This window comes from Bombina bombina, chromosome 4 (assembly GCF_027579735.1).
Source record: "Bombina bombina isolate aBomBom1 chromosome 4, aBomBom1.pri, whole genome shotgun sequence".
NCBI classification, from domain to species: Eukaryota; Metazoa; Chordata; class Amphibia; order Anura; family Bombinatoridae; genus Bombina; species Bombina bombina.
This window is the reverse complement of record NC_069502.1, coordinates 1119467004-1119482654: the sequence shown is the minus strand read 5'-3', so window position 1 is coordinate 1119482654 and position 15651 is coordinate 1119467004. Positions and strand designations below refer to the sequence as shown.

Genomic DNA, 15651 nt, shown 5'->3' with positions numbered 1-15651 from the left:
AACTTGATAACAAAGCACAAAAAACGTTTTAAAATAAAACCGTTACTGTCACTTTAAATTTTAAACTGAACACACTTTATTACTGCAATTGCGAAAAAGTATGAAGGAATTGTTCAAAATTCACCAAAATTTCACCACAGTGTCTTAAAGCCTTAAAAGTATTGCACACCAAATTTGGAAGCTTTAACCCTTAAAATAACGGAACCGGAGCCGTTTTTATATTTAACCCCTTTACAGTCCCTGGAATCTGCTTTGCTGAGACCCAACCAAGCCCAAAGGGGAATACGATACCAAATGATGCCTTCAGAAAGACTTTTCTATGTATCAGAGCTCCACACACATGCAGCTGCATGCCATGCTGTTCTCAAAAACAAGTGCGCCATACCGGCGCGAAAATGAGGCTCTGACTATGATTAGGGAAAGCCCCTATAGAATAAAGTGTCTAAAACAGTGCCTGCCGATATTATTTTACAAAAAATACCCAGATTAAATGATTCCTCAAGGCTAAATATGTGTAAATATGATCGATTTAGCCCAGAAAATGTCTACAGTCTTAATAAACCCTTGTGAAGCCCTTATTTACTGTCTGAATAAAAATGGCTTACCGGATCCCATAGGGAAAATGACAGCTTCCAGCATTACATCGTCTTGTTAGAATGTGTCATACCTCAAGCAGCAAAAGACTGCTCACTGTTCCCCCAACTGAAGTTAATTCCTCTCAACAGTCCTGTGTGGAACAGCCATGGATTTTAGTAACGGTTGCTAAAATCATTTTCCTCATACAAACAGAAATCTTCATCTCTTTTCTGTTTCAGAGTAAATAGTACATACCAGCACTATTTTAAAATAACAAACTCTTGATTGAATAATAAAAACTACAGTTAAACACTAAAAAACTCTAAGCCATCTCCGTGGAGATGTTGCCTGTACAACGGCAAAGAGAATGACTGGGGTAGGCGGAGCCTAGGAGGGATCATGTGACCAGCTTTGCTGGGCTCTTTGCCATTTCCTGTTGGGGAAGAGAATATCCCACAAGTAAGGATGACGCCGTGGACCGGACACACCTATGTTGGAGAAACATACAATAACCCCCCCAACATTACAACCCACCACCCACATACCCCTAATCTAACCCAAACCCCCCTTAAATAAACACTAAGCCCCTGAAGATCATCCTACCTTGTCTTCACCATACCAGGTTCACCGATCCGTCCTGGCTCCGATATCTTCATCCAACCCAAGAGGGGGCTAGACATCCATCATCCGATGGCTGAAGAAGTCCAGAAGAGGGTCCAAAGTCTTCATCCTATCCGGGAAGAAGAGTAGATCCGGACCGGCAACCATCTTCTTCCAAGCGGCATCTTCTATCTTCATCCGATGAGGACCGGCTCCATCCTGAAGACCTCCACCGCGGACCCATCTTCATCCGGCGACGTCCAACTGAAGAATGACTGTTCCTTTAAGGGACGTCATCCAAGATGGCGTCCCTCGAATTCCGATTGGCTGATAGGATTCTATCAGCCAATCGGAATTAAGGTAGGAATATTCTGATTGGCTGATGGAATCAGCCAATCAGAATCAAGTTCAATCCGATTGGCTGATTGGAATCCGATTGGCTGATTGGAAATAATAAATACTTTAATGTTCTCTTTTTTTTTTTTTATCTGTTTGCAATGTGTAATTTCTGTTTGTCAATTTCAGTTTTGTCCAATAACTGAACTACATTACTGAAGAGATAGTATTGTGTTTTTTTGCGTTTTAATAAAATGAGTCTGGATTTTAATGAGGGCCTTGTGGTAGCATTGGAGATAGATTAGTATGGGTAACAAAAAAGGGTCATTTTCTGGATCTAGTACAGACTAAAGAATTTTATTTATATTGCTAGCACCGACTGAACTAAGTCACAGACTCACCGGGGGTGGCTTAGCTGTGACAAAATAGCTGTGGGGTTAATTTACTCTGCCTGTGACCATATTCATTTCTGACTTTCAAATATTTCTTAAAGGGACAACCCTAGCCTACTATCGTGCAGCAGCTGCCACTAAAAAGCGTTAAAAAAATGTAAAGGCTGCATTAACCCTTTTTTGTTGCAAAGATTGTTACCATATAAACATGTTTGGTGCCGATCTTTGCACTAACAGTGGTGCTTATAAACAAAGTATGCTTTGGTCACTTTTTTGCATTGCTAGGTGCCACAAGCTCACCCTATTGTCACTTCTTTAACACACTACATTACAAAGTGGTTTGCAGCATTACGCCAAGGTTCTATGTCCTGAGAATACTATTGATTTCTATATCCCTTTAAGGGAAAGCTTATATATGAGTCAGTGGTCTTTGTCCACTTTGTTCACCTCTCATGCAATCAAATGAAAATACTTACGATTTATCTCTCCTACAGACACGTCTCTGTGGGCTAATGCGGCCACGTGGTGGGGACATGGATTTTCCTCTTCTTTCTTTCACAGGAGATTGTGCACTTGATGACTTTAATATCTGTGAGAAGAAAGAAAAAGAATAGACAATTATTTACATTATTACTGAACACTTAGGACTTACTGTAAGTCAATAAGTCAAGCACAAAAAATGCAGATGTTATGGAGCTTTAACATTACTTAAATGTAGTTTCATACTTTATCCCTATTACCCTTCCCCAACACCTCAAACCATCTTTTAAACATATAATTGACCTTTGTTTCACATTTGTTAAGCCTTAATTATTAATGATCAACTTCATGATTCAGCTAGAGCTTGTGATTTTAAACAACTTTCCAATTTACTTCTATTATCTAATTTGTTTTGTTATCTTAATTTCTTTTGTTGAAAAGGATACCTAGGTAGACTCAGGAGCTTCTGATTGGTGGCTGCACATATATGCCTCATCTTATAGGCTCACCCAGTGCATTCAACTAGCTCCCAGTAGTGTATTGCTGCTTCTTCAACAAAGGATACTAAGCGAATGAAACAAATTACAGAAGTACACTGACAAGTGGTTAAAATGGTATACTCTTACTCAATCATGAAATAATTGTTTTTTATTTATGTCCCTTTAAAGTATATCTAAATGCACAGCAGAAGGCAATAATAATCATTACCAGGTTTACAGAAGTTGTGAGCATAAAATGTATTAACGGACGACCTATAATATGAGTACAATGACCACACTAATACCGCTTCTGTGCTTGCCATGAAAAAAATACGGCATGTTATAGCTGTATCAGGAGCACTCAAATGCTTGCAACTTTTAATACACAACTAAGCAATACTGATTAGCGCAGTGGAAACTGTTGGGGCTCTACAAATAACTGATAATAATAATTGTGCAAGGCCAATCACAAAATAACACACCATGCATTATCTATTGCAATTGACTTGAAATCTAGCTCTGGCCCTTAGATCTTAAATGGACATGAAACACAAATTCTCTTTCATGATTTAGATAGAAAATACAATTTTAAACAACTTTCCAATTTACTTATTTTATCTAATTTGCTTCAGTATCTCATTATCTTTTATTGAAAAGCATATCTAGATAGGCTCAGGAGCTTGGAGCTAGATGCTGATTGGTGGCTGAACTTGGATACCCATTTTTATTGGCTTACAAATGTGTTCAGCTAGCTCCCAAGAGTGCATTGTGGCTTCTTCAATAAAAGATACCAAGATAATGAAGCAAAATTGATAACAGAAGTAAATTAGATAGTTGTTTAAAAATGTATAATCTATCTGAATCATAAAAACATAATTTATGCTTACCTGATAAATTTATTTCTCTTGTAGTGTATCCAGTCCACGGATCATCCATTACTTGTGGGATATATTCCCTTCCCAACAGGAAGTTGCAAGAGGATCACCCACAGCAGAGCTGCTATATAGCTCCTCCCCTCACATGTCATATCCAGTCATTCGACCGAAACAAGACAAAAAAGGAGAAACCATAGGGTGCAGTGGTGACTGTAGTTTAATTAAAAATTTAGACCTGCCTTAAAAGACAGGGCGGGCCGTGGACTGGATACACTACAAGAGAAATAAATTTATCAGGTAAGCATAAATTATGTTTTCTCGTGTTAAGTGTATCCAGTCCACGGATCATCCATTACTTGTGGGATACCAATACCAAAGCTTAAGTACACGGATGATGGGAGGGACAAGGCAGGAACTTAAACGGAAGGAACCACTGCCTGTAGAACCTTTCTCCCCAAAACAGCCTTCGAAGAAGTAAAAGTGTCAAATTTGTAAAATTTTGAAAAAGTGTGAAGCGAAGACCAAGTCGCAGCCTTGCAAATCTGTTCAACAGAGGCCTCATTCTTAAAGGCCCAGGTGGAAGCCACAGCTCTAGTAGAATGAGCTGTAACCCTTTCAGGAGGCTGCTGTCCAGCAGTCTCATAGGCTAAGCGTATTATGCTTCGAAGCCAAAAGGAGAGAGAGGTTGCCGAAGCTTTTTGACCTCTCCTCTGTCCAGAATAAACGACAAACAGGGCAGATGTTTGACGAAAATCTTTAGTTGCCTGCAAGTAGAACTTCAAGGCACGGACTACATCCAGATTATGCAAAAGACGTTCCTTCTTTGAAGAAGGATTAGGGCACAATGATGGGACAACAATCTCTTGATTGATATTCCTGTTAGAAACCACCTTAGGTAAAAACCCAGGTTTAGTACGCAGAACTACCTTGTCTGAATGGAAAATCAGATAAGGAGAATCGCAATGTAAGGCAGATAACTCCGAGACTCTTCGAGCTGAGGAAATAGCCATCAAAAACAGAACTTTCCAAGATAAAAGTTTAATATCAATGGAATGAAGGGGTTCAAACGGAACTCCTTGAAGAACCTTAAGAACCAAGTTTAAGCTCCACGGAGGAGCAACAGTTTTAAACACAGGCTTAATCCTAGCCAAAGCCTGACAAAAAGCCTGGACGTCTGGAACTTCTGCCAGACGCTTGTGTAAAACAATAGACAGAGCAGAAATCTGTCCCTTTAACGAACTAGCTGATAAGCCTTTTTCCAAACCCTCTTGGAGAAAGGACAATATCCTAGGAATCCTAACCTTACTCCATGAGTAACTCTTGGATTCGCACCAATACAGGTATTTACGCCATATCTTATGGTAGATTTTCCTGGTAACAGGCTTTCGTGCCTGTATTAAGGTATCAATAACTGACTCGGAGAAGCCATGCTTTGATAGGATCAAGCGTTCAATCTCCATGCAGTCAGTCTCAGGGAAATTAGATTTGGATGATTGAAAGGACCTTGTATTAGAAGGTCTTGTCTCAGAGGTAGAGTCCATGGTGGACAGGACGACATGTCCACTAGGTCTGCATACCAGGTCCTGCGTGGCCACGCAGGCGCTATCAGAATCACTGATGCTCTCTCCTGTTTGACCATGGCAATCAGTCAAGGCAGCAGAGGAAACGGTGGAAACACATAAGCCATGTTGAAGAACCAAGGAGCTGCTAGAGCATCTATCAGCGTCGCTCCCGGGTCCCTGGACCTGGATCCGTAACAAGGAAGTTTGGCGTTCTGGCGAGACGCCATGAGATCCAGTTCTGGTTTGCCCCAACGATGGACCAGTTGAGCAAACACCTCCGGATGGAGTTCCCACTCCCCCGGATGAAAAGTCTGACGACTTAGAAAGTCCGCCTCCCAGTTCTCCACGCCTGGGATGTGGATCGCTGACAAGTGGCAAGAGTGAGACTCTGCCCAGCGAATTATCTTGGAGACTTCTAACATCGCTAGGGAGCTCCTGGTTCCCCCTTGATGGTTAGCCACAGTCGTGATGTTGTCCGACTGGAATCTGATGAACCTCAGTGTTGCTAACTGAGGCCAAGCTAGAAGAGCATTGAATATTGCTCTTAACTCCAGAATATTTATTGGGAGGAGTTTCTCCTCCTGAGTCCACGATCCCTGAGCCTTCAGGGAATTCCAGACTGCGCCCCAGCCTAGAAGGCTGGCATCTGTTGTTACAATCGTCCAATCTGGCCTGCGAAAGGTCATACCCTTGGACAGATGGACCCGAGATAGCCACCAGAGAAGAGAATCTCTGGTGTCTTGATCCAGATTTAGTAGGGGGGACAAATCTGAGTAATCCCCAATCCACTGACCTAGCATGCACAATTGCAGCGGTCTGAGATGCAGGCGTGCAAATGGCACTATGTCCATTGCCGCTACCATTAAGCCGATTACTTCCATGCACTGAGCCACTGACGGGCGTGGAATGGAATGAAGGACACGGCAAGCATTTAAAAGTTTTGATAACCTGGCCTCCGTCAGGTAAATTTTCATTTCTACAGAATCTATAAGAATCCCTAGGAAGGAGACTCTTGTGAGTGGTGATAGAGAACTCTTTTCCACGTTCACCTTCCACCCATGCGACCTCAGAAATGCCAGAACTATCTCTGTATGAGACTTGGCAATTTGAAAGCTTGACGCCTGTATCAGGATGTCGTCTAGATACGGAGCCACCGCTATGCCTCGCGGTCTTAGAAGCGCCAGAAGTGAGCCCAGAACCTTTGTAAAGATTCTCGGGGCCGTAGCCAACCCGAAGGGGAGAGCTACAAATTGGTAATGCCTGTCTAGAAAGGCAAATCTTAGGAACCGATGATGATCTTTGTGAATTGGTATGTGAAGGTAGGCATCCTTTAAGTCCACTGTGGTCATGTACTGACCCTCTTGGATCATGGGCAGGATGGTCCGAATAGTTTCCATTTTGAATGATGGAACTCTTAGGAATTTGTTAAAGATCTTTAGGTCCAAAATTGGTCTGAAGGTACCCTCTTTCTTGGGAACCACAAACAGATTTGAATAAAATCCCTGTCCTTGTTCCGTCCGCGGAACTGGGTAGATTACCCCCATTACTAGGAGGTCTTGTACACAGCATAGGAATGCCTCTTTCTTTATCTGGTTTTCTGATAATCTTGAAAGATGAAATCTCCCTTGAGGAGGAGAAGCCTTGAAGTCCAGAAGATATCCCTGAGATATGATCTCCAACGCCCAGGGATCCTGGACATCTCTTGCCCACGCCTGGGTGAAGAGAGAAAGTCTGCCCCCCACTAGATCCGTTTCCGGATAGGGGGCCATTCCTTCATGCTGTCTTGGGGTCAGTAGCAGGTTTTCTGGCCTGCTTGCCCTTGTTCCAGGACTGGTTAGGTTTCCAGGCCTGTCTGAAATGAGCAACAGTTCCTTCCTGTTTTGGAGCGGAGGAAGTTGATGCTGCTCCTGCCTTGAAATTTCGAAAGGCACGAAAATTAGACTGTTTGGCCTTTGATTTGGCCCTGTCCTGAGGAAGGGTATGCCCCTTACCTCCAGTAATGTCAGCAATAATTTCCTTCAAGCCGGGCCCGAATAAGGTCTGCCCCTTGAAAGGAATATTAAGTAATTTAGATTTAGAAGTCACGTCAGCTGACCAGGATTTAAGCCATAGCGCCCTCCGCGACTGGATGGCGAATCCGGAGTTCTTAGCCGTTAGTTTAGTCAAATGTACAATGGCATCAGAAACAAATGAGTTAGCTAGCTTAAGATTTAAGCTTGTCCATAATTTCATCCAATGGAGCTGTGTGAATGGCCTCTTCCAGAGACTCAAACCAGAATGCCGCAGCAGCAGTGACAGGCGCAATGCATGCAAGGGGCTGCAGGATAAAACCTTGTTGAACAAACATTTTCTTAAGGTAACCTTCTAATTTTTTATCCATTGGATCCGAAAAAGCACAACTATCCTCAACCGGGATAGTGGTACGCTTTGCTAAAGTAGAAACTGCTCCCTCCACCTTAGGGACCGTCTGCCATAAGTCCCGTGTAGTGGCGTCTATTGGAAACATTTTTCTAAATATAGGAGGTGGGGAAAAGGGCACACTGGGTCTATCCCACTCCTTGCTAATAATTTCTGTAAGCCTTTTAGGTATAGGGAAAACATCAGTACACACCGGTACCACATAGTATCTATCCAGCCTACACAATTTCTCTGGAATTGCAACTGTGTTACAGTCGTTCAGAGCAGCTAAAACCTCCCCAAGCAATACACGGAGGTTCTCAAGCTTAAATTCAAAATTAGAGATCTCTGAATCAGGTTTCCCCGGATCAGATCCGTCACCCACAGAATGAAGCTCTCCGTCCTCATGTTCTGCAAACTGTGACGCAGTATCAGACACGGCTCTTACAGAACCGTGCGCTCTGCATCTCTCCTAATCCCAGAGCTATCGCGCTTGCCTCTCAATTCTGGCAATCTAGATAATACTTCTGACAGGGTATTATTCATGATTGTAGCCATGTCCTGTAAAGTAATTGCTATGGGCGTCTCTGATGTACTTGGCGCCATAATAGCATGCGCCCCCTGAGCGGGAGGCGAAGGTACTGACACGTGAGGAGAGTTAGTCGGCATAACTTCCCCCTCGTCGTCTGGTGATAATTCTTTTATAGATAAAGACTGACCTTTATTATTTAAAGTGAAATCAATACATTTAGTACACATATTCCTATGGGGCTCCACACTGGCTTTCAAACATAATGAACAAGTAGATTCATCTATGTCAGACATGTTTAAACAGACTAGCAATAAGACTGGCAAGCTTGAAAAACACTTCACAATAAGTTTACAAGCAATATAAAAAACGCTACTGCGCCTTTAAGAAGCACAAAACCTGTCTCAAGTTGAAATAACAATGAACCAAAGCAGTTATACCAACCAAATTTTCACAGTAAATGTATTAAGTTAGCAAATGGATGATTAACCCCTTAATACCCAAAACGGATAAACAATAGAGAAAAACGTTTTTTAAAACAGTCAAACACACTGTCACAGCTCTGCTGTGACTGATTACCTCCCTCAATATGACTTTTGAAGCCTTTTGAGCCCTTTAGAGAAGTCCTGGATCATGCAGGAAGAAGCAGGAAGTCTGAGTCTGAATTTTTACTGCGCAAAAAAAGCGCTAAAATAGGCCCCTCCCACTCATATTACAACAGTGGGAAGCCTCAGTTAACTGTTTCTATGCAGAAATTAAGCCAGCCATTTGGAAAAATTATGCCCCAATAAGTTTTATCACCAAATGTACGTTAAAAAACGATTAAACATGCCAGCAAACGTTTTAAAACACATTTTTTAAAGAGTATATATCTCTATTAATAAGCCTGATACCAGTCGCTTTCACTGCATTTAAGGCTTTACTTACATTACTTCGGTATCAGCAGCATTTTCTTAGTCAATTCCATTCCTTAGAAAATTTTTTTACTGCACATACCTTAGTTGCAGGAAAACCTGCACGCCATTCCCTTTCTGAAGTTACCTCACTCCTCAGAATGTGTGATAACAGCAAGTGGATCTTAGTTACTTCTGCTAAGATCATAGAAAACGCAGGCAGATTCTTCTTCCACTGCCTGAGAAAAAAACAGCACACTCCGGTGCCATTTAAAAATAACAAACTTTTGATTGAAGAAATAAACTAAGTATAAAACACCACAGTCCTCTCACAACCTCCATCTATGTTGAGGGTTGCAAGAGAATGACTGGATATGACATGTGAGGGGAGGAGCTATATAGCAGCTCTGCTGTGGGTGATCCTCTTGCAACTTCCTGTTGGGAAGGGAATATATCCCACAAGTAATGGATGATCCGTGGACTGGATACACTTAACAAGAGAAAGAAGAATTTTTGGTTTCATGCCCTTTTAAGGTAAGTTTACATTTAATATAAACATTGTCTTGTTATCAAATGGGCATTCTATCTTAAAGAAACATTGTATTCCAACATTTTCTATCATGCATATAAAAGAGTAGCACACACGTTCAAAATACTGTTTTGCTTTGGAACTGAAACCAATATTGCAGTATTGGTTAAAATATTACAATATGGCTAGTGTTTTTTATTTATTTATACGATACCTAAAAGCAGATGCATTTACTTTAGTGAGAGCCTGTGCTATTTTTTATGTCAATAAAAGCCTATGCCTTTAAAAAAATGAATGTAAAGGATTGATAATTAGAAGAGCTAATTGGAGATTTAACACAATTGTCTGACAGAGGCCCTTTGCATAGAGAACTTGTGTGTTAACACAACAGCCCACATTTATCAAATTATGGATGGATTAGGTTCCCAACTAGGTAACCTGTCCACCTGGGATTGCTTGGAACAGGAAGCAGACACTGTATGTTCGCTGCCACATTGCACAAGGAAATCCTTGTGTAGCACCTCCCACTGCTCTTCTGCATGCAGAGGTTAAGTTGAGGTCGAATGACCACTGATTTAAAAATTCCAGGAAGACAGAGCCTTTCCCCTAAAGGGCTCCAAAGTAGCGTCCACTGATTGATAACTGGAGCCCATCATCTTTGTATCCCACGGGCCAAAAGTATACTTCTATGTATGTTATAATGGGGGAGTTCAGAGCTTAGGGCTACAAATTTCCGATTGAGAAAGAGCGCAAACCAAAAATCAAACTATTTTTTTTGTTTGTTTTGTGTGTTGTGAGAACTTGATCTCTGACATGAAAGTCATTTTTGTTGCCATTTAATATATGAAACATTCATGGAAACAGATAGATTCTAGCGTTCAGGCAACTGAGATGTGAAGACTGTTCTCATGTTGCTAGGTGTTGGTTTCTTGGCCAGTCTTGATGTTTAGTCTGCTAGAATTTGACAAGCTATAAAGTAAATTAATTTACTTTTTACACTTGATCTTTACGTACCTAAATGGACATGAAACCCAATTTTTTTCCTTTTATGATTCAGACAAACAATACAATTTTAATCCTCATATACTATCCCCGCCGCTGCAGGTCCTGTAAATGCTGTAGATCCACAGGAAGTGGAAGGTGGAACAGTCCACAGTGATACAGCTGATAGGGGAGCAGGCTGAAACAGCCAAACAAAAGTACATAGAAAAAACAAAATTTATGCTTACCTGATAAATTTCTTTCTATGGAGAGTCCACTACATCATTCAATTACTAGTGGGAATATCACTTCTGGCCAGCAGGAGGAAGCAAAGAGCACCACAGCAAAGCTGTTAAGTGTCACTCCCCTACCCATAATCCCCAGTCATGTGACCGAAGGGAAATAGAAAAAGGAATAACACAAAGGTGTAGAGGTGCCTGGGGATTAGTAAAAAAATAACTGTCTTAAGAAAGGGCGGGGTCGTGGTAAGCATAAATTTTGTTCTCTTTCCTAAGATATGGAGAACCCACAACGTCATTCAATTTTTAGTGGGAACCAATACCCAAGCTAGAGGACACGGAATGAATAGGGAGGGAGAACAAGACAGTCAGACCTAAACAGAAGGCACCACCGCTTGAAGGACCTTTCTCCTAAAAGAAGCCTCAGATGAGGCAAAAGTATCAAATTTGTAAAATTCTGAAAAAGTATGCAGAGAGGACCAAGTTGCAGCCTTGCAAATCTGTTCCACAGAAGCTTCATTTTTGAAAGCCCAAGAAGAGGAGACAGCCGTAGTGGAATGAGCTGTAATTCTCTCAGGAGGCTGCTGTACAGCAGTCTCATAAGCAAAACAAATTATACTTCTCAACCAGAGGGAAAGAGAAGCAGCATTAGCCTTTTGACCCTTACGCTTTCCTGAGAAACAAACAAACAGGGCAGAAGACTGCTGAAAATCCTTAGTCGCCTGTAGGAATTTTAGAGCACGCACAACATCCAAGTTGTGCAACAGACGTTCTTTATGAGAAGAAGGATTGGGACAGAGAGAAGGGAAAACAATTTCCTGATTAATATTCCTATCCGAAACCACTTTAGGAAGGAACCCCAATTTAGTACGATGAACCACCTTATCCACCTGAAAGATAAGGCAAGGCGAATCACACGGCAAAGCCGAGAGTTCTGAAACTCTTCGAGTATTAGCTTATTAGCTATCTCGCAATCATCCAACATATTAACAGGTCCTCTTGTTACAGCATTATTTCTGAATTTATTAATAGCCGGCTGCAAAAAATATTGTTTGTATCTAACTGCTTGATATTATACAAACCAAGTACAATGTTTCATATTTAGATACATGACTGTCAGAGGTATTATTCACATACCTATGCTATAGATTGATATTGAGAGAGTTCAATCAGACAGAATCTATTACATTGAGCAGCTATGCTAAAGTTAACTGTGCAAGCAAGGACTTTATAATTACAGATAGAGTATTAGCTAGATATCTTTAATCTCATAATCTGACATCCCACATATTAACAGGTCCTCTTGTTACAGCATTATTTCTGAATTTATTGGCTGGCTACAAAAGATAATGTTTGTATCCGACTACTTGATATCATACAAACCAAGTATAATGTTTCACATATAGATACTTGATTCTCAGAGGTATTATTTATTTATTTATAAAATATTTTACCAGGAAGGATACATTGAGATTTCTCTCGTTTTCAAGTATGTCCTTGAAAAACATCTATGCTATATATCAATATCTAAAGAGTTTAAGTGTTTTTAAACGTGTATGATTGAATAGTTAAACCAATAAAAATAAAGTATGAATGGTTAAAAATCGTTCCTGTATTATTCAGTGAGAATGTTTCCTAAATAATTGCAGGGGTAAAGCACTCTTTTTTGTTACAGACTTTGTAACTCATTTATCTCCAAGGAGGAGCAACAGGTTTAAACACAGGCCTGATTCTGACCAGGGCCTGACAAAAAGATTGAACATCTGGCACCTCTGCCAGACGCTTATGTAAAAGAATAGGTAAAGCAGAAATCTGACTTTTCAGAGGACTGACTGACAGCCCTTTCTCCAGACCTTCCTGGAGAAAGGACAAAATCCTAGGAATCCTGACCCTACTCCAGGAGTAGCCTTTGGATTCACACCAATAAATGTATTTACACCATAACTTATGGTAAATTTTATGAGTAACAGGCTTGCAAGCCTGCAGCATGGTCTCAATGACTGACTCAGAAAACCCACGCTTAGCCAGAACTAAGCGTTCAATCTCCAAGCAGTCAGCTTCAGAGAAATGAGATTTGGATGGAGGAATGGACCTAGAGTTAGAAGGTCCTTCCTCAGAGCCAACCTCCAAGGTGGCAGAGAAGACATCTCCACTAGGTCATACTTCAGTCTCTGACCACGCTCCTATATTTCTTGAATTTCAGCCGGCTTCCAAAAACCATCGGTTCTATTTTCCTAATTATTTATCTTCAGACTTTAAGTTCAAAAATTGTCTCAAACTCAAATTTGAGGAATATGCCCATTTTAATCAGGACTATGTTAATCGTCCCGCCATTTTTTGGGAAGCCGCTAAAGCGATTATTAGAGGCGAGATATTAGCCTACAATATCAATATAACCAAGAAATTTAAGTTAAGGAAAAAAGAAGTCTTGAAGTCACTATCCAACTCATATAATCATTTCCTGTTAGAGAAAACTCCAGAAGCTTGGGTAAGGTACACACGAGTCAAAAAGGAAAGGGACACCTTCCTTATTCACAGGTCTACTCAGAAAGATCTAAAACTACAAGCTAAACTACTTCGATATGGAAGTAAAGCAGGGAAACTTCTTGCAAATCTAGTCAACAGAGACAAAGGCCCAGCTCTGATTGAATCTCTTCAAAATGAAGGTAAAACTTCTATAACGTCAGAGGAGGCCTTAATGATTTTTTCAGACTATTACCAAGATTTATATTCACTCAAACCATCAAATAACCACAAGCGTGAGGATTTTTGGAGCAAGATCTTCTTCCCGACCACAACACCTGATCTAACCTAAACCTTGAATTCTCCTATATCTGAGTTAGAAATACTTAAAGCTATTCAGGAACTAAACATAAATAAAGCCTCAGGACCTGATGCCCTTCCCAACGAATCTACAAGATTTTTTCTCCCCTAATTGTTCCATATCTTGCTAGGCTCTTCAATGACATGTACATTGAAGGTAATTCGGCCTCACCTAATTTTGTTGCTTCTTTTACTACTCTTATCTTAAAGCAAGAGAAATATCCGGCTAAGAAAGAGTCATATAGACCTATAGCCCTCCTGAACATGGACTATATGTTACTTACTTCTATCCTGGCTTGAAGACTACAAATCCTTCTCCCTAACATCATCCACAAAAACCAAGCCGGATTCTTGTCTAACAGGAATTCCTTGGCAAAAATAAGGGAACACTTGGTCACCATAGATTACTTCAACACTTAGAAAAGTTGGGCCGGGGAGGGGGAGAGGGCACCCCTGACTTGGCAATTATCTCAATTGAAGCTGAAAAGGCATTTGACTCAGTTCATTATGACCACCTGTTCTATACCCTTTCTAGATTTGGGTTCAGCGGCAAGTTCCTCAAGTTTACTGATATATAACAACGCCTGCACAAGACTGGTGGTAAATGGCAGGGTATCTGCAGATATAAGGCTAAGAAGAGGTACCAGGCAGGGGTGCCCCCTCTCCCCCCTTCTTTTTGATGTTGCAATTGAACCTTTGGCTATAATGATTAGACAACAAATGGAAGGCATTAGGATAGGTAAGAAAGAGCTTAAAATAGCTCCTTATGCCGATGATATTCTAATCTACACTACGAACACTCAAACCAGTATACCAAGACTTTTATCAATTATTGATCAATTTGGTTCATTTTCAGGCCACAGGGTAAATACCACAAAGTCTGAGCTATTATGGATAAAACATACTAAAGACTCACCCATGAATTTAACTTTTAGAATAGTCTCTGACTCATTTACATACTTGGGCATTGTAATATCTTCCAATCCGGATACCTGGTATACCCTCAATATCCTTCCGGTACTGAACAAAATTAAAGAAACCATGAAAAATTGGCAAATACTTTCTCTATTTCAGGCCGTATTGCCTTGTATAAGATGATCCTTCTTCCTAAACTTCTATATATACTCCAGAACATCCCATTGATTTTAAAAGGGAAAGACATCAGGAAGTTTAACACCACTTTGAGAGGGTTCATTTGGCAGAATAACAAACCTAGAATTTCATTACCTAAACTTTCTTTGCCCGAGAAGTTTGGGGGCCTTGCTCTGCCAGACCTCCAACTATATAACTATGTATTTCTTTGCGCAAATAGTGACTGATTGGATCTTTTCTAGAGATTATGTAATGGATAATGAGCTGGAGAGCAATGTAACCTTCCCACACCTCCCTGTGGCACTAATTCGATGTAACCCCAAGGTTAGATAGATCTATTTCCAATCCGACCCAGGCTTGGAGGAAGATTTGTAGTCTTCTAGAAGTGGAGGGAAGGGTTTCTAAATATATGCCCTTGATGGGGAATCCCCAATTTCAAGCGGGGCTGCAATCGGCACTCTTTCAGAGGTGGCATAACTTGGGTCTTGTTATGGTTGTCCATTTTTTAGATACTGAGAGAAGGTGTGTTAAAACTTTTGCCTCTATTAGGGGAGAATTTAATCTTCCCCAAAAAGATTTCTTTGCCTACCTACAAGCTAGGCATTTTGCTCTAAAACTGACAAATGACTGTGGCTGGAATTGGTCCCTGGGGAGTCTGGAAAATTGGCTCTTATTAGTGAAGAATGGACATATGTCAATCTCCACTTGTTACCAATCTCTCAATTCCCTTAAGGGTGCTACTAATTTGGAAAAAATCTCTTCCAAATGGGCACTAGTGGCCCTTCTTAGTGAAGTGGATGCTACTCTCATACAATCTTCTATTTCCGAAGTCTCGTGAGTCACCCTCTCCTCTTCTTGGAGAGAATCC

At 40.8% G+C, this 15651-nt stretch overlaps 1 protein-coding gene across 2 annotated transcripts in view; it reads right to left on the bottom strand.

Moving 5' to 3' along the window:
- VASH2 (vasohibin 2) overlaps positions 1 to 15651 on the bottom strand; it is a 190673-nt gene that overhangs the window by 38632 nt on the left and 136390 nt on the right. For both annotated transcript variants that reach the window (XM_053712470.1, XM_053712469.1), the window contains exon 7: positions 2381 to 2493. In XM_053712470.1, the coding sequence (XP_053568445.1) occupies positions 2381 to 2493 (113 nt within the window). The remainder of the gene's footprint in view (positions 1 to 2380; positions 2494 to 15651) is intronic.